General features: G+C 44.9%; 1 protein-coding gene across 1 annotated transcript in view; it reads right to left on the reverse strand.

The window, feature by feature from the left end:
* Positions 1–17,911, reverse strand: part of ANKRD55 (ankyrin repeat domain 55) — a 96,598-nt gene extending 78,687 nt beyond the window's left edge. Inside the window, exon 1 of the mRNA XM_014518805.1 lies at positions 17,830–17,911. Coding sequence (XP_014374291.1) covers positions 17,830–17,911 — 82 coding nt within the window. The remainder of the gene's footprint in view (positions 1–17,829) is intronic.
* Between the last annotated feature and the right edge of the window lie 256 nt (positions 17,912–18,167).

An 18,167-nucleotide genomic window follows, 5' to 3' on the forward strand; every position in this document is an offset into this window, starting at 1 on the left:
CCCAAGGTGGAGAACCTTGCATTTATTGGCGTTGAACACCATCAGATTCTCGTCCGCCCACTTGCTGAGTCTGTCCAGGTCAGCCTGGATAACCTGCCTGTCTTCTGGTGTGGATGCTTTGCCCCAAAGTTTGGTGTCATCGGCGAACTTGGCCAGTCCGCTTCTGACTCCAGTGTCCACATCATTAATGAAGATGTTGAACAGTATGGGTCCAAGGACAGAGCCTTGGGGGACCCCACTGGTCACAGGACACCACGATGAGTGACTTCCATTGATTACTACCCTCTGGGTCCGACCCCGGAGCCAATTTTCCAGCCAGCGGATCGTGGAGGACCCAAGGCGACAATTGGCCAGTTTCTCCAAGAGGCGATCATGGGACACCATGAGTGCCTCTTTACTTCAATAGTTAAGAATTTGCATTTATGCCAGTATGGGAATAATACAGTAGCTGTAATGGCCCAGGAAATATGTGAGAGGTCAGGATCGTTTTGGGTGATCCCTTTTATTGGAGTGACTGCATCGTTCAGAGAGATTTTAGATAAGTTTTTGGGCAAAAGGTACTCTTCTGAGGTAGGTTGTTTAAATTCTCCCCAAACTATAGCTATAGTTCATAAAAGTTACCACTCAAAAAACCAAAACAACAACAAACAAAAAAGAACCCATGACTCTCACAGATCTGTGGTTAGTTTTAATACATTTTCCAGTGCATCTTTAATGTTTGAGAAGGGTAAATATGAAAAGCCAACTATAAGCAGGTCCTTTATCTTGCTGCCTTTTGCAAGCCCATTAGCTCTGCTACTAGTTCCTAAGGCAGTTCAATTCCCATCAGACAAACTTCAGTCTCTAGTACCACAAGAAGAACAAACCAAAATCCTCCATCCTCTCTAGACAGATGAGCCACTTTCCACTCTGGGTCTTCCCCAGCACAGGAGCCTGGCTTCTCCTTGCAAGCTGTTCCCTCACAACTTGTCCCCTTCAGTTCTCTCCTCTGGTGTTTTATAGCTCCTAGTGGTGAATTCCTTCATTAGTGGGGTGACCATGTGTCCTGGTTTAGCTGGGACAGTCCTGGATTTCAGAGGCTGGTCCTGGCTGGCTGGTGAGAATTAAAATAAGGATCCTAGAAATGCAGGGGTGCAGGGCTCAGTCCAGTGGGGAAGTGGTGTGGTGCAGAACAGCACAGCATGCCAGGCAGGCGAGCAGGCATACACTGGTGATGCCCACTTGCCTGGTGTGTGCCTCCCCATCCCCACCACTGCCTACAGCAGCACTGCTGACTTAGGAGCTGGGGGAAGGGCAGTGTCCTGGATTTCCCATTCTCTCATATGGTCACCTTATTCATTAGCAGAATGCCCCACCACTGGACAGTCCTTAGTAGGGCTGGCTGCCTCTTCTTAAGGGAACAAACCACCACCCTTACACCAACATATCTGTAACATCTTTAAAATATGTCATACTATCTTAAAAGCCTATAATTTCTTTCATGAGATTAATACCAGCATTTTGGTCTTAAAGGAGGTAAATAAGATAAAAATGGTATGATCTCATGTATTGTTTTACAATGAATGTTATATATAGATACATTTTTTATTTTACTAAATGTGTATTGTTAAAATTGACATAAAATTATTGGAGTGAAGTGTATATGATTTTATCAACAATGTGATGTTTAACCATAATTATTATTGATGAATTTAAAAACAGGAAAGCTGATAATCCAAGTATAATATGTTCAATATTGTGAAAATTACTGGTATTTCCTTATGACTTGCTTTCTCCATCTGTTTCATTTTTCAGGTAAAGTAAAGCCCCTACACAGAAAATGTGCTGTGCACTTCTCTTGGCTTATCAAAAAGCTACTATATTATAATATGCTGCTAATTATCATAATAAAGATGGTGAGTCCTTGACAGGTAGTAAAGTGTGCCATGTCAGTCTCAACATGAACAATAAAACTAAGTACAGACAGTCAAAAAGCTTGAGGCTGAATTGATTCAGTCTTTGCAGGTTAGTCTAAACTGCACAGATTAAATTGAAACAGAAGTGACCAGACATTTACTTTTGATTCAGGAAATACATCCTTATGCCTGCAGTGGCTCAGGCCACAAGCTGGATGGCACTAGAGCAGGGGTTTTCAACCAGGCCAGAAGCTGGAGGGCACTAGAGTAGGGATTTGGCCCCAGACCTCAGCTGGGGTTTGTCTGGGGGGGCAACCTGCTCCCCCCCCGGACTGGGCTGCAACCCCAGCTGGGCTTGCCCCCTGCACTCCCTTGTCAGCCAGCCCTCACTGCTCTAGCTAGGGAGCAGAGGGGTGAGGCCAGCCCTGCAATCTGGAGCAGACAGCACAGCCCAGCTCATGGCTGCAAAATTCTGGGATGCTGGGGGTCTCTGATTTAACTTGAACCAGCAAGAGAACTGGGACAAATTTTTCATAAATTGGTTTGACCCAAATCAGTTAAGTCTGATACTACATTCTACCAGGTTTATCTTAAACCAGTTTCAGCCATTTTGAAACTGGTTTATGTGTGCTGAGCTTCTGTTCTGTTACAGGTTTAAATCAGTTTCTGATCAGTTAAACCAGTTTTTGTTGTAATTTCTGTCCCTAACCAAAAGCACAGCAACAAGGGCATTTATACACATACATTTGTTTGCTCCAATGTGCTGGAGATACGGTGCACTGGAGCAGACTCGATTAATCAATTAATTGAGTCTGCTCTACATGTGAGCTGATGTGTCCAGCACTGTATCACATGCATTTGTATAATTGGCAAAATGCACGTCAGCGCTGAGAAAATGGCAGCAGTGTGTTTTTGAAATAAACACCTTCAATGTGTTTGAATTCAAAAGTGTGCCATGGCCATTTTCTCAGCACTGATGCGCATTTCACCATTTATAAAAATGCATGTGATACAGGAGTGCATGCATATGTACAAGTGCCCCAAGTGTCCACCTCCGTCAGCCGTGTGATGGATAAAGTAATGGGACATGCTTGTCTTCTTGGCTGTATTGTGATAACCTGTTTCATGAATGTTAGCATTCTGTTTGACCTGGCAGCAACTGTGCATTGACTTTCGAGGGCTGGCAGATGGTGTCTAAATACAGAATTTTGGAAATCACTTATTCTCAATTCTCTTGTTTACTATATTTGCTGACCATTTAAAAAGAATCCTACGCATATTAACAAGAAAGACATGCCTGTTTCAGTCGGTAAAGACAAAGCTAATGGTTGGAGTGGACCACTGAATTACATTTTTTAAATTTTGGACTTACTGGGCGTGTCTAAATGTGCATTTATGCTGGCTTAAATTTCCTGTGTAGTAAGTAGTCTACATGTGCAAGATGGCATCTATATGTACAGGTGTTAAAGCACACTAAAGCTGCGTGTGGACTGACTTGGGACTAAAGTTAGTCCCAAGTCAATCCACACACACAGTGTTATTGCACAGTAAGGTGTTTACATGTGAATTACTGCTCAGTAACTAATTGGGTGTAAATTTGATACCGGCCTATGGAGGTATTGAATTAACGCTCAAGTTGGCATAAGTCACCATATTTACTGCACAGTACCGGCATGCATGTATAAATATGTACCCATACTTCCCAGTAATTTCAGTCACTGTGCAGTAAATACGCACGTGTAGATGTGCCTGTTTTGAAGGTAAATTATACTTAAAATCACAGGAATACAACATCTGGTTCTCAAATAGAGAAGCTTCAAACCCCACCCCCAATCAAGAAGTCTACTACTAAATATGATGATCGATTATATTTGATATATTTGATTAATCATCCCAATGCTCATGCAACTTCCTGGCTGAATCCCTTTCTCCTACCTTAGGCCTTTATTTGTTTTGTCAGTTAAGACCGTAACGTCTCTGGGGCCAGGTATACTACATGTTTATACTGCAGCTAATACAAAGGGTCCCTAGGCACTCCTATACAACAACATAGTTGTTGTATAGCTGTTTTAGATTTATATTCCACTCTATCAAATACAGGGTAAGGCAAAAAATAGTCCAAAAGTTTTTGTAACCAAAGCATTGTGCCTAAACTGGTAGTCTCCTGCAAAGACAGCCTCATGCTATTTAGAGAAAATCTAACATTGTTATAGGATTTGCTTTATGTTATGAAGACTGCAGGTGCCTAGTTCTTACTAATTAGTAATTACTATTACTAATTATTGCCTACTCTTCCACCTGATGCACAGATAGTCTGGAACATAATGCTTGGTCCACAGAGCACTGCTTGAGCTTCAGGAATCTGGTAGCTCACAGACTTTTAATGAGAGATATCCCTTACCATTCTTAGCAACTATGGTCTGCACATCAGCCACTTAGGCTGGGATACCCCTCAGTCTGTCTATGTTAGTGTTTAGGGGTGGCCCTCAGGGGTGCCCTTGACTAGCTCAAGCCAATTGAGCTACCCCTATCTAGGCTTTACCTTGTGGAATTGTGCTTCCTGTTCCTTCTAAGGCTTGGTGGGAGGACTCTTCATCTCTTTGTGCTTGGCTGTAGATGCAGGCCACAGAGACAGGAAGTGGTGTATGGAAGTGCATGAATAGTCAGAAATAGGAAGCTGTGGGATTGCTGATGGTGCTCTTCTGTTCTCCAGTTCTTCTGTAGTGCCTGAATGACTTGCAAACATGCTTCAGGGAAGAGGGGCTGGGGAGAGGCTCAACCTCAGGCCCTGAAAGTCAGGATAACTTCTGGGCTCAGGGGTCAAGCTTAGAGGTTTTCAATGTAGATAGTTGTTGGTATGGACTTGAGTGTGGCCCTAAGGTCCACCCTAAGTAGACAGAGCCCATTGGACTCTTGTTTGAGCTTGCATACATGTATACAGGGGCTGTGTCATGTTCTAGGGCAGGGGCGGGCAATTATTTTGGGCAGAGGGCAGCTTACTAAGTTTTGGCAAGCTGTCAAGGGCTGTTTGGGTAGTCCTGCCCCTTGACAGGTGTCCTGACCCCTGGTCACCATCTTGGGACTGGAAGTCCCATCCCTAACCTCTGACCTTTGCCACCAGAAGTCCCTCCCCTTGCCACTGGAAGTACTTCTTTGGGAAAGAGGGTTTGTCATCTTAGGGGAAAAAAAAACAAATTACATACTGAAAATCAAACACCCATAATAATATATTTTATTTTAATTAAAAAAAAATGTCCTGACTTGTGGGCATTTGTGGCATATATGAAGAAGTGATTGCATATGGGGGTTTGTGGGGATGTGTGTGTATATGGATGTGGGAGCCATGTAGTGCAGTGTGGGTGGGCAGGAAAGTGGGGAAAGCGGCGGGGGGGAGTGGAAGTGAGCGGGAGTGTGGGGCCTGCACCAATGTCCCAGGGTCATCACTGGTGGGGCCCAGAGCGGGGTGGCAGGAGCACGGGGTTTGGTCTGGCAGGAGTCTGTGGAGCTGGGCTGGGCTGTACCAGCAGGGAAAGGGGGGAGCTGACCTGGCTCCATAGAGCCCCTGCTGACTGGGCCCCCATGCTTCTGCTGCCCTGCTCTGGGCCCTGTTGGTGCCGGCCCCAGGACACTGGCACAGGCCCACATTCCCACCTGGCTGCTGCCCCAGTCCCATGGTACAGGTGGGGACCAGTGCACAGCCCCAACCCTGCACACCCCCACGGGGAATGAACTGGTGGTCAATGCAGGGGAAAAAGTGGCTGCTCCCCCACCCTATGGCTGGCACTTCCTGCTGCAGCTGCTTGCAGCCTGTGCGGGTTGTCCTGCCTCTCCACCACATCACTGCCACCCTGCAGGGCAGTGGTGGCAATGGAGAACAGGCATAGGCAACCCCGCGTGGACTGCGAGTGGCTGCAGCATGGGGTGCTGGCCACAGGGAGGGCAAGTGGCCACTTTTCCCCCATGCTGAGCACTAGTTAGTTCCCTGCCACCACTGCTAGCCTGGGCCCCATGCCAGCTCTGGGCTCACCCTTCAGGGCTGAGCCATGACAGCAGCAGCTGAGCAGAAGCTGCTGCTTGGTGCAGAGGAAAGTGGTCCCTGCCCTGCTCACTACCGCTGGGCAGTGTTTGCTGCAGCCACACTGCAGCCTAGCGCGATGTGGGCTCCCGCCGGGCAGCCGCAGCAAACACTGCCTGACAGCGGTGAGTGGAGGAGCCGCTTTCCTCCACACCGTGAAGCAGTTTCTGGGGAATTAACTGGTGCTCAGCATGGGGGGAAGCACCCCCCACCACGGCCAGTGGACTGTGCTGCAGCTGCTCATTGCCCATATGGGGCTGCCTGCTCTCCATTGCCACTGCTGCCCTGAAGGGCAGCAATGATGTGGTGGAGAGGCAGGACAGCCCCACGTGGGCTGTGAGCAGCTGCAGCAGGAAGTGCTGGACATGGGTGGGGGTGCTGTTTCCCCGTGCTGAGCACCGGCTCATTCCTTGCCACCACTGCTTAGTCTAGATGGGCGATTGCGGGGTGCACGGAGCCAGGGTTGTGCAGGGCTGGGGTGGGGGTGGGGGCACTGGGAGTGAGTGCTGGCACTGGCATGAACAGCCCCACAGTCCCAGGTCAGAAGCCCCTGCTAAGCAAGGGCTTCCACCTTGGGAGGTGGAGCCTGACAGGGCTTCCCCTGGGTCCTACTGCCCCTGGCTCTTGTCATCTTTGACAGCAGCTAGGGGCAGATAAATATTAATTTTCTAAATTTTGGGGGGGCCTGGTGGGCCAGATAGAATGGCCTGGTGGACTGGATATGGCCCTTGGGCCATATTTTGCCCACCCCTGTTCTAGGGGCATTTGTGGAAGCAGTGAAGAAAGGCAAATGTTTTACTGCAAGCGAGTTTACTTTGGCAGGGAGAGGAGGGCTGAAGGATCTACAATGATGGGATCATGTAGCTATTTTCTTCACCTCTTCTTCTCCTCTGCATGCTCTTGGACTAGTTTAGCATCTGTTCATCTTGGAAAAATATCTCTCTTTCAGTCTGGAAGCAGTAGCCTGGCAAAGAGGGGCTATCCTGTGAACTATAAACAACCCACAAAAGGAATTCTGAAAGCTTTCCCTTTTCCTTTAACTTTATGTTTTATCACATCTGTGCTAGAATGAAACTATGGATATTGTGGTTGGTTTTATGATGCTTCAGGCATGTCTAACAAGGGAGAATATTTAACAAGAATGCTCAGTTGGGAAGCTGCAATATGTCAACACAATGGAGCTATGAGGATTTTATTTCTCTGCTATAAAACAAGGACATGTTTAAAGGGAAACACTAAGATTTAAAATGGATCAATAAACTGACAGTGACAAAATTGGGTTTTGCTCAGTCACTGAACAGGTGGCCACTGACATGGGTGGATCTAGAATTTTGAAAAGGTGGGTGCAGATGGTGAGGTGCATCATTACATATAAAACAACACATTTTTCTCCAGTTAAAAAGAAACTACAAGCTTTACTAATATTCTAGGGGCTGAGGGCTGTATTATTCAGTTTAAGATTGAAGCAAAAACAAACATAACTTAATTGGAATGAGTTTAAACAATCTGCAGGGCTGAGAGACAGGAGCTTCATTACCAGGAGCAGCTGTCAGACAGCAGAACTGCATAACAAAGGAGATTTTGAGTGGTGAAACATCAAGACCAACAAAAAGAAGAGAGGGTTGTTAAAACCTGTGGAATTAAGAGTTTGGAAAGGATCAGGTAGATTATATCGAGCCATGAAGTCAATTGACTGCCTCAGCACTGCCTGACTAGAAATACTGCTACCACTGCCAGAAAGTTGGTTTTAAACTTTGGTTTTAAACTGCTCCCTTGAGGGGCCTAACTAACTAGGCACTAAGGCTGTGTGAAGCTTCAGGTGCTGATTTGATTTGGAGGAGATTCGTTCCAATTTGGTGGCCGAATTGCCAAATCTGAATTGAATCAGGAGACCAATAAAAAGGTCTGAATCAATTTGCAGAAAGATTCATCAACTCAGGCAGTCCCTGCTCGCTGCCGCAGGGAGCTGGAACCAGGCTTCATGCCACTAAGTAGAGGTGGGGCTAGAGGAAGGGGAGGGGACCACGGGGGGGACCCCTGCCAGGCTCCATCCCCTGACCCCCGCCCGCTCTCCCAGCCCCCAGCATCCCAGCTCTTTAAAAAAAAAAAAAGAAAGCAAAAAGTCCCATAGTCACCAGCTGCTGCAGTGGCTGTTGGGGCTTCTAGGGGCTTATGGCAGAGCCCTCCATGCAGCGCAGGGCAGTGGGGGGTAGCAGGGATTACACGCCCACCTGGCAGCAGCCGGTGAGTATGGGGCTTTAAAAAAAAAAGTTCTGGGACACTGGGGCTGGGTGGGACAGCCATTAACAGGGCTGGGATAGCAGATGGGGGATGGGACCTGTTTGATTCGGCGATTCGGCCAACTTGGTGGCAGCCGAATCTCCGAATTGGATTTGGCTGAATCGATTCAGGATAGTGATTCGAATCACCGAATCAAACCATTGTCCCCCGAATCGGCCGAATCTGTATACTAGCCACTTTGCACAGGCCTCTTAGGCACTACTTCTGTTTCTGCATGTGCCCAAGATTGTTTAGTTTCAGCAGCTTGGTGCCTAGCTTCCACCTATCTCTGATCAGGATCCAGAAACCAAGTCTCCTGTAGGGTATAATTCAGTATGCATTCTCTGAGCAGGCCTACTACATGCTGATAGGCTTGGGCAACTCCTCACAAAATGCTGTTATAGTCTCTTTCAAACTGAAAGATCACTTATCCGGGAAATGGGAAGTGGGTTGAATGTCCTCAGCCTGTGAGGGTTAAATGCATATCTCCCACCTTCTCAGGAAGTGCTGTAACCACGAGGTGTTGTTTGGGGTTATCAGTGTCATCTTTGCTGTTGTCCTCATTGGGTGTTATTGATGTGCTGTCAATGTTGAAGTCTCAGGAACTGTGGTGCCAGCAAAAGTCGCAGCCAGGAGATCCCAACACAATCTTGTCTTAAAGAATGAGCGCAGGCTCAGTTCGGTGGTAAAGATTCAGCCAGGCTTATTGTCTACAAGCACAGCCCTAACATGTTTTGGCCTAACAAGTACATCAGATGAGGAGCTAAGGCATTTGTACCTATGACAAGGTAGTCAGCATGACACCATGCAGGCTCCCACAGGCCACTGCAAAGTTTCCCTGCTTTCCAATTCGCCTTTTATACAATGATAAAAAATGATGTGTTGAATTCCACCTGTATCTTGAATGTCTAAACCTGTCCTGTACCAGGGGCTTGGTTCACATTCTGATCTGTGTGTTCCTGTTCCAGCTGTATCATCCTGGTACTGGACTATTCTACCTAGTAACACCATTTCTCCTTCCCATCTCTTGGTAGGAACACACATCTGGCTTACATGCCAAGTTTTTTGTATGTGAGTTCATGCATTGGTCAGGTTTGCCAATGAGGCGAAGCCTTTGTGTGAGCAGCATATATTTCTTCAATGCCCCTGAGAGGCCTACACCAGGTTTAGATTAGGTGTTGATGGGTGCTCTCCTTCCCACCCTTTGATTCTGGTCCACTGAGCAGAAAGGAATACAAGATACCTGAGACCACCGAGACAGCACACAACAGGGAGACTTACTCTGTAGCTTAATGGTAAGAGCACTTATCTGCAGTAGAGGAGACCAGAGACCTCTTCGCAGTCCATATCTCTATTTTATTGAATGATTGTTGAATAGAAAATATAGTAATAAACCTGGCAACAAGGACCAGAACTCAAAGAGATCCCTAATCACCATGTTAAAGACTCAAGTCTTTCATTTTGAAAGACTGTCTCTGGCATCAGGAATTTTGCAAATTCTTACAGAAAATCTTTGAAAACAGAGTGGGGAGTGCCTCCAATCACCCTATAGCTTGGTGGTTAGGGCATTCTCCTCAGGAAGGAGGCAGAAGATGTGAGTTTGAATTTTTTCATATTGGGGAGGGCTTAGAACTCCTGAGGAGTTCTTGTACCACCAGGATAGTACATAGAAGATGGGAAGAAATGGCATCACTACCATTGCTACTGTCAAGAGTGAGCCCTACTCAGATCTTTCACAGAACTTAATTATTTCACCTACCCTCAGGAAAGATTCTAACCTGTGACACCCAAGTGGATGGTGGAACTTACCTACAGTCCTGATTCAGGTGGCGCTGCTCTAGAGCAGTAAGTAAAAGTCTGCATGGGTATCTAGTCCATCATCTTGGTGTGATCTTGATATTTTAACTAGCTGAGCAAGGTCTGAAGGATTACATAGACACTCATCATAAATTCTTAGTGAACAGTAGTAGGCAGTTCCCTACCCTTGTGCAAGTTTCTTGGATCACCATTTTGAGTTGTCCATTTCTCCGGATGCAGTGTACATGGGCACCCAGAATCAGGTGTTGCAGTACCTAGCTTGTAGGTGCTAAGTTACTTATTCAATTTAACCTCAGTCATTTTGCATACTCACTGAGCAAAGAATATTAGTTTTGGGTTCAACTCTTGCTGAATTAGCTGGCACATCTTGCAAGTATATACTGGAAACTGAGGATATTGTTCATAAGTCATTAAAGAGGAATTTGGTGCAAGAGAAAAGTTTTAATCATGGATATTTCCTACTTTGTGAAAGGCATAAGAATATAATGGAACATGGAATATTAGTGAATTAAGCAATAAGGGAAGAAAAGCATGTATAGATCACTCAAGAAGTAAAAAATCAACCATTTTGTTTCAATATAGACAACCAAGTTCCATCTATATTCCCATAGCAACCTAGTCCTGGCAGCAGAAAAATTTTCTTTAGGGTTTATTTTGCTATATTGTGTTGGATACATAACATAGTCTACCCATGATTTTTTGAAGTAATGCAAATTACTTATCAGCAAGTTTCCTTCACTACATCTCATAGTACCACAATTATTGTGTTTAATTATGAAAATAAGCTCAGTCAAGGATTTGATTTTGTACAATTTGAACAGCATATTTTAAGTAGTTGTATTTGTTAATGCTGTTTCTGTTGTCTACACAAATCTCATATTAGAGCTCAGAAAATAATCAAATGTTGTTTTTGCCATGATAAGATCAATATTTTAGAAGGCTGAAATATTTGTCCTTAAAACCAATGAAAAAAGATGGTCCTTTTTTCTGATCCATATGCAAGAAAAAAATCAATTAGATAAGTGCTCTTTCATAAAATGTAAGGTATTCTTTCTGGCTCGTAATTATACAGTTACAACAGGCATGCTTGGACCAATGGATCTTGAAATTAGTAGCAAGCGACTTACCTTTGTGCTGATCAAACACTGAAGAGGTGCTAAAATCCATTATGGTCTATCTCATTGTTTACAATTAGACAAGGCAAATACCATCTCCGTGGTTTCCAGGGAAAAATCTCATATATTACAGTAAACAATATATGCAACGATTGCTGTCGGCAGTCTTCTCGTCTGAGAATTAAACTTGCTTTACGGCTGCAGGTTGTTGTCAAGGAAAATACATTGTCACTTGCATAAAGGGAATGGTATATTTTGTTTGCTAAGGACCCATTTAAAAAGATGTCCCTGGAAATGACCTAACTGAGCTTTAAGGTCTTGCAAAACCAATAGTATAAGAGGGTCAAATTGTTTTTGATCAGGTCTGAGAAAGCCACTGCAGTTCACCCAGCATCAGCATTAAGAATGCTGCCCTTACACAAACAGAAATCTCAATGGGAGAATGAGGATTCACAAAGGCAAACAGAGCATGTGCAAAACTGCTAACGCAGTTTGGATACTGATGTAGTCATACAAGCCAAACTGCAAACGCTCAGCTGACAGACAATGCTGCTTAATTGACTGTTGTTTTATAAATATTGAATAAGCATACATCCTGAGGTTTATTAATTTAAGGAGTTCTACACTAATCATCCACACACCTACTTAACTCTTGCAGTGAGCTATAAGTAGCATGCAGAATAAAATAAAAGAGGATGGTATTTATTGCTACATTTAATGTATATAGTTTAAAAGGTCAATGAGGAGACAATTCTCATTAAATATGACAACTAGCACTGAAAACCTTTTAAATGTTGATGGGTTTGGTGTGGAATTGTTAATACACAGATTTTAGGCGTAACCGCCAAGCCTCTGTGTCAACGTCACAGCCACAGGAGTCCCAAGATCTCACAGCTTTTTTTCAGGAACCTGGTCTCCTCCAGTATTTAGGAGTGTGCAGTGCATGAGACATGGACAGTAACAAGTTTTGCTTTATTTTGCACCCAGTATTGCTGTTACCACAGTGGAAGAAATTCAGGTAAGTGGCTGGCTTAAAATTACTTGGGCATAACAAGAGTGTATCTGGGCAACAGGAACAGCAGTTTTCAACATGTGGGCTGCAGACCCCTAGGGGTCTGCAAACTATGTCTAAGAGGTCTATGAAAGATGACTGTGATCAATTAAAGATATGTGAATACCCACACTTACAATTCAAAAGGGTCCACACCTCTCTTTGAAATTTTTTAGGGATCCACCAATGAAAAAATGTTGAAAACCACTGAACTAGATGGAAGGGTTAGGCAGCAATGGTTTCAGTGAACATTAAGGCTAACAATAAGTTTCCTGAGCACCCTCCTATTAGTGCATTGAATGAGGCAAGTGATCCACAGGCAAAATAGTATATACTAAAAAAATTACTATTGGCACAGGGAATGGGGGACCTGTTAGAAAGCTGTGGTGTAGGTAGGTAGATAGGTAAAAGTCAGATACAATCTTGAGGTGGCCTCTCCCCTGTGGAAAGGTTTCTGACTAGAAGGTCTTGTCCCTCTGCTCAGGGCCAGATCAATTGCTATATTTGGGGTCAGAAAGGAATTTTACTCCATGGTCAGATTGGTATAGACTGGGGAGGGAGAATTGTTTTGGCTGGAGGGCTGCTTACCCAGTTTTGGTGAGTTATTGAGGGTTGCAAAGCTAGCTCCACCCCTTGACAGGTCACTTGTCCCCTGGTTGCCATCTTGGAACCTTAAGCCGCACCCCTAACTCCTGACCTTTGACACTGGAAGTCCCTTCCCTTGCCTTGGAAGTTCTCCTTTTGGGAGGGGGTAGGGGACTTGTTTGCCAACTTGGAACCAGAAAAAAAACCCATACTAAAAATCAAACATCTACTATAATGTTAGCCTCTGCTGGAGAGAAGCTTCTTGTCTCCAGCAGCATCTACCTTGGGTCTGCGGGCTGGTCAGATCAGGCCAGGTTGGGGTGGGGGTTAGTTGCTTAGCAACCAGAGCAAGAGCTGATGCTGTAGTGGGTGCTAGCACCTCCTGTATGGAGGGGCTGGCTTTTAGAGGGGCAACCAGGGGCCAGGGCTTATGAGAATTGCCTTTTGGCTTTTGGAAGAACCCTGTGAGCTAGGCAGAATCACCTGGCAGGCCTGTTCCAGCCTGCAGGCCATATTTTTGTCTGCCCCTGGTATAGACTGTGAGGGATTTTTGCCTTCCTTTGTAGCGGGGGGCATGGCCCTCTACCTGGGATCTCTTGAGCATATATTAACTATATTTTTATAGAACAGGATGTTGGTTGCCATGGTTTCCCTGCTTTACCTGTGGCAGGTTGGGGTGTTATGTCCTGTGTGTTGTATCAAGGCTGATGGTAGTTTTATGCAAAAGTTAAATTATGGATTTGCATACAATGGTTTGGATAGAGATGATCTTGCCTCAGGTAGGGAGTTGGACTAGATGACCTCTGGAGGCCCCTTCCAGACCTTTTTTAGCAATCCCTCTCACAGCTGAGGGTGATTTGTCTTCCATGATTGTTCTATCTGTGGGTCTGAATATAGCTGACAAGATTGATCACCCATGAGTTGATGTTGATGCATTTTTTCAAACTGTCCATGAGGACATCCTTGAAGCAGTTTCTCTGCACCTCCTCTTGAGCATGTACTTTGACTGAGCTGGGAGAATTTGCTTTGGGAGTCTGGAGTCAGACATCCAAATGATGTGGCTGGGCCAGTGAAGCTGATGTCAGATTATCATCTCCTCGATGCCTGTGGCATCTATTTGTGAGAGGACACTAATGTTGGTGCATCGGTCTTCCCACTGGATTTGAAAGATCTGCAGCAGTATTGATCATACTTCTTCAGTGACTTGAGGCATCTCCTGTACATTGTCCATGCCTCAGCTCTGTAGAGTAAGGTGTGGATCACAACTGCTTGATAAACCATGAGGTTAGTTTTGGATCTGATGTCACAATCTTTGAACACCCTTTTTCTCAGGTGTCCAAAGGCTGCATTTGCATATTTGAGGTGTTGTTGAATTTCTTCGATGTCAGCCTTCTGTGAGAGATGGCTTCTGAGGTACAGGAAATACTCAATGTTCTCCAGAGTCTTACTGATAACCTGAATTACCAGATCTGGGGACTGATTATTAAAAGCTTGTTGATGTAGGGGTGTCTTTTGAATGTTAAGCATAAGTCCCACTTTTTTGTATGCTTTGATAAAGATGTTGACAATTGCCTGAAGGTCTGCTTCCAAGTGAGCACAGGCTACAGCATCATCAGCACGCTGGAGCTCAATGATTGAGGTGGGGGTTGCCTTGTTTTTTGCTTGGAGTTGGCTGAGATTAAGCATTTTATCATTCATTCGGTAGTTTAGCTCCATTCCGACTGGAAGCTTGTTGGTGGTTAGATGTAGCTTCTCAGTAAGAAATATCGAGAAGGGTGTTGGAGCAATAACACAACCTTACTTAACACCCATCTTAACTTCAAAAGGATTTGTGGTAGATCCATTATTGAGATCTGCTGCTTGCATACCATCATGGAGCAGACAAAGAATGGTGATGAATTTTAGGTGGTATCCATACTTCAGAAGGATCCTCCACAGTGCTTCTTGGTTGACAGGCTTTTGTGTCAAAGACTCAAAGGCTCTTGTGTTGAAGAGTCAAAGGTTTTTGTGAGGTTAAAGATGGCCATTTAGAGAGGTTTATGTTGTTTCCAGCATTTTCCCTGCAGCTAGTGAGCTGTGAAGATCATGTCAGTTATGCCTCTTGATGCTCTAAACCCACACTGAGATTCTGGGATGAGCTCTTCAGCCATTGGGAGGAGATGGTTCATGGAGGTTCTTGTAACAGTCTTTTCTGCGGTAGACAGTAAGATGATTCCTCTGTAATTTCCAGAGTCGGACTTGTCGCCTTCCTTGAAGACTGTCGCAATCATGGTGTCCCTGAGGTCATCTGGGACTTCCTCATCATTCCAAATCCTTAAATTGAGGGCATGGAGCAGTGATGTGAACTCCTCTTCCCCCTGCTTGAAGATTTCAGTGGGGATTCCTTCAGCTCCATATGCCTTATTGTTCATCTGCTTGATGGCTTTCCTTACCTTGTCAAGAGTTGCAGGGATTCTAAGATCGTGTCTGACTGGGTGTTGTGAGATGGAGTTGAGAACAATTTCTCCAACAGCAGAATCTCAATTGAGAAAGTCTTCAAAATGCTCTCCCACTTTCCTTGATTAGGTCTCTCCCATCTATAAATCTCAAGGGTGTTGGTCCCTGAGTGCTCAAACCATACCTGGCTTTGGTGGCATTGAAAAAAATCACACATATCATGGATGTTAGCAAGATGCTGAATCTTCTTCACCTTTTCTTCCCACCATCTATTCTTCATATCATGGATCCATCTTTTTACCTCTGCTCTGGCTTGTTGGAGATTCAATTTCTTTTACTTGAAGTTGATGTCATTCTGCCAAGCAGAACAGAACTCATGCTTGATCAACTCTCGGATCTCCTGGTCATTCTCATCAAACTAGTCTCGATGTTTCCTTGTACAGAATTCAAGTGTCTCTTTGCAGGTGCTGATGACAGTGGACTTGAAGGCACCCCAAGCACTGCCAACATTCTCCCATTGTTGTTGACTGGAATTTTTCAGTTTTTCATTGAGGCACTGGTGGAAGAGATCTTGCTTCATTGGGTCCTTGAGTCCTTTGATATTTATCTTCTGTTGGCATTGCTTCTGCTGCAGCCATCACTTGGGAGTCAGTTTTTAGTGGTATAACTGAGCAGATGAATCAGTGATAAGTCCAGTAATCATCAGCTCCTAGCATAGCTCAGGTGATGTGGACATCTTTGCAATCCCAGGTATGAACAATGACCTAGTCAAGCAGGTGCTAGTGCTTAGATTCTGGGTGTTGTCATGATGTCTTGTACCTGTTTTTCCAGCAGAACAGGATGTTGGTGGCGATAAGTCCATGTTCTGTGCATTTGGTCAAGAGGAGGATGATGCCATGGGAGATAATCTTTCCCACTACTTCCTTGCTGATTGTTCTGTTCCAGAGGTTTGAGTCTCTTCCAACTGTGATGTTGAAACTGCTAAGCAGAATAAGCCTATCTCCCTCCAGAATATCAGAAAGGACTTGGTCAAGGTTGGATTAGAATTCCTCCTTGGTTTCATTGACAGCATTAAGAGTTGGGGCATACGTGCTGATGCCAGTGGTGTATTGGCTCCCTGCCAGTTTAAGATGGAGAGTCATGAGGTGCTCATTAATTCTGGTAGAGAATTTGTTGAGTTGGTTTATGAATTCATTCTTAATGGCAAAGCCAACTCCGTGAGCTCAGTGTCTCCTTCCTGTTTACCCTTCCAGAAGAAGGTATAGCCACCTCCACATTTTTTTGAGCTGCCCATCTCCCACTCAATGCAGTGATGTCTATGTTGTGTTGCCTGAGTTCTTAAGCTACGATTGCAGCATGGCATTCTGGGCATTCACTATTAGAATTGTTCATGCGGGTCCTGATGTTTTAGGTCCCCAAAATAATTGTGTGTCTTAATTGATTTCGACCGCAGTAAAGGTGATCTCACTGGATGTAGCTATCCAGTCAGGAAGAAGGTAGACAGGCTATATTTAGGGTATATTTTCTAGTCCCCTCCCCACATGGGGTGAACAGAGTGGATCCTGAAGAGGGTTGATCAGCTGCAGTTACAGCTGCCAAATAGCACTCTGCCTTGTCCAAGTGCCAGATGACCTTCTTGTAACTGCCACCTTCATGCCAGTGCATGGCTAGGAGCTTCCAGAACCTCACAATTCTGCTCCCATCATCACTAGCTGGGTGCCAAAGGGCTTTAAAATGTGCAGGAAAAGCTGTTTTCATTGAAGACACCTGTACATGATTTCTTTTATTGTGGAAAAGCAGCTGAACATCAGCTTTTACATGGTTCTTGGCAGAATGGGACCTTAATCAAAGGAGGCCAAGATAATTGGAGATCTTGTTCAGCTGCAGCCTTCATCTGCCTTTGCAGCCATTGAGATTCTAACATCTTCTTCTGCCTGCTCTGCCACTGAGGACTTGTAGGCCCTTGGCTGAGGGCTGGAAGGCTTATTATAGTGGCAACCTGTACTCACCATGTCACAGCACCATCAAAGGTGTATATGGCTTTTCAGGAGGGAAAGTACTGCCATCTGCTGTCCCCACCACATCCTGGTGGTGCTGCTGCTGCTTGGTCCACAGCTGCGTATTTGTCAGTTACCCCTGCTAACCTCCCCTGAAAGGCCATTCCTCTCTATGCCACCTGTGGACACTCTGGGTAGCAGTACAGCTCTGCCACCAGCCTTCTAAAACTACTTCTCTATGAAATCTATTAATTAAGCCTTCATCTGTTCATCAGCCTTTGAGCAAATAGCAGCACAATAGTTGTCTGTGTTACCACAACTATAATTACATCCCTGGAAAAAGCCAGACCAATGATTCTGCATTGTCTCAGTTCTGAGTCAGAGCAACCTTAAGCAGTTTATGTCAGTGGCATGTTGGTGGGACAAAGCTTGCTTTGCCTGATCTGCCATCCATTCCCCAACATGTGCAGTATGTTAGGGCAGAGTTCCCATTCATAAGGGGACTTTATGCTGGCTGTTTTCAACCAAAATTCAACTCTTCTGCATTACCTGCTGAAGCAAAAAGGCTGGATCTTACCTGAGACTGGCCCAAAGATCTTATCATCATTCACACCCAGAAGAGGCTGTTTAAATAGTGCTATCAACCTTAACCTTGCCATTTCCGACCTTGAATGTTTCACTTTGCAAGCTTAACTTGCTTTTTCATATTGTTTTATTGTAGTGGCAGGTACTGTTTTTCTCTTAAAAGCTTACTGATGGCTATAAGGAATGGCTTATCCAAAATTCATTTTAAGATAAAATAAACATTAAGTGGTTACATTTGAGTCTGAATCTGGACATCAGGGGCGCTTGTACATGGGTGGCGGTGGCGGGGTGGGTGTTAGTCCTTCAGGTTGCATTCTATGCAACCAAGCA

This window comes from Alligator sinensis, unplaced genomic scaffold (genome assembly GCF_000455745.1).
Source record: "Alligator sinensis unplaced genomic scaffold, ASM45574v1 scaffold123_1, whole genome shotgun sequence".
NCBI classification, from domain to species: domain Eukaryota; kingdom Metazoa; phylum Chordata; order Crocodylia; family Alligatoridae; genus Alligator; species Alligator sinensis.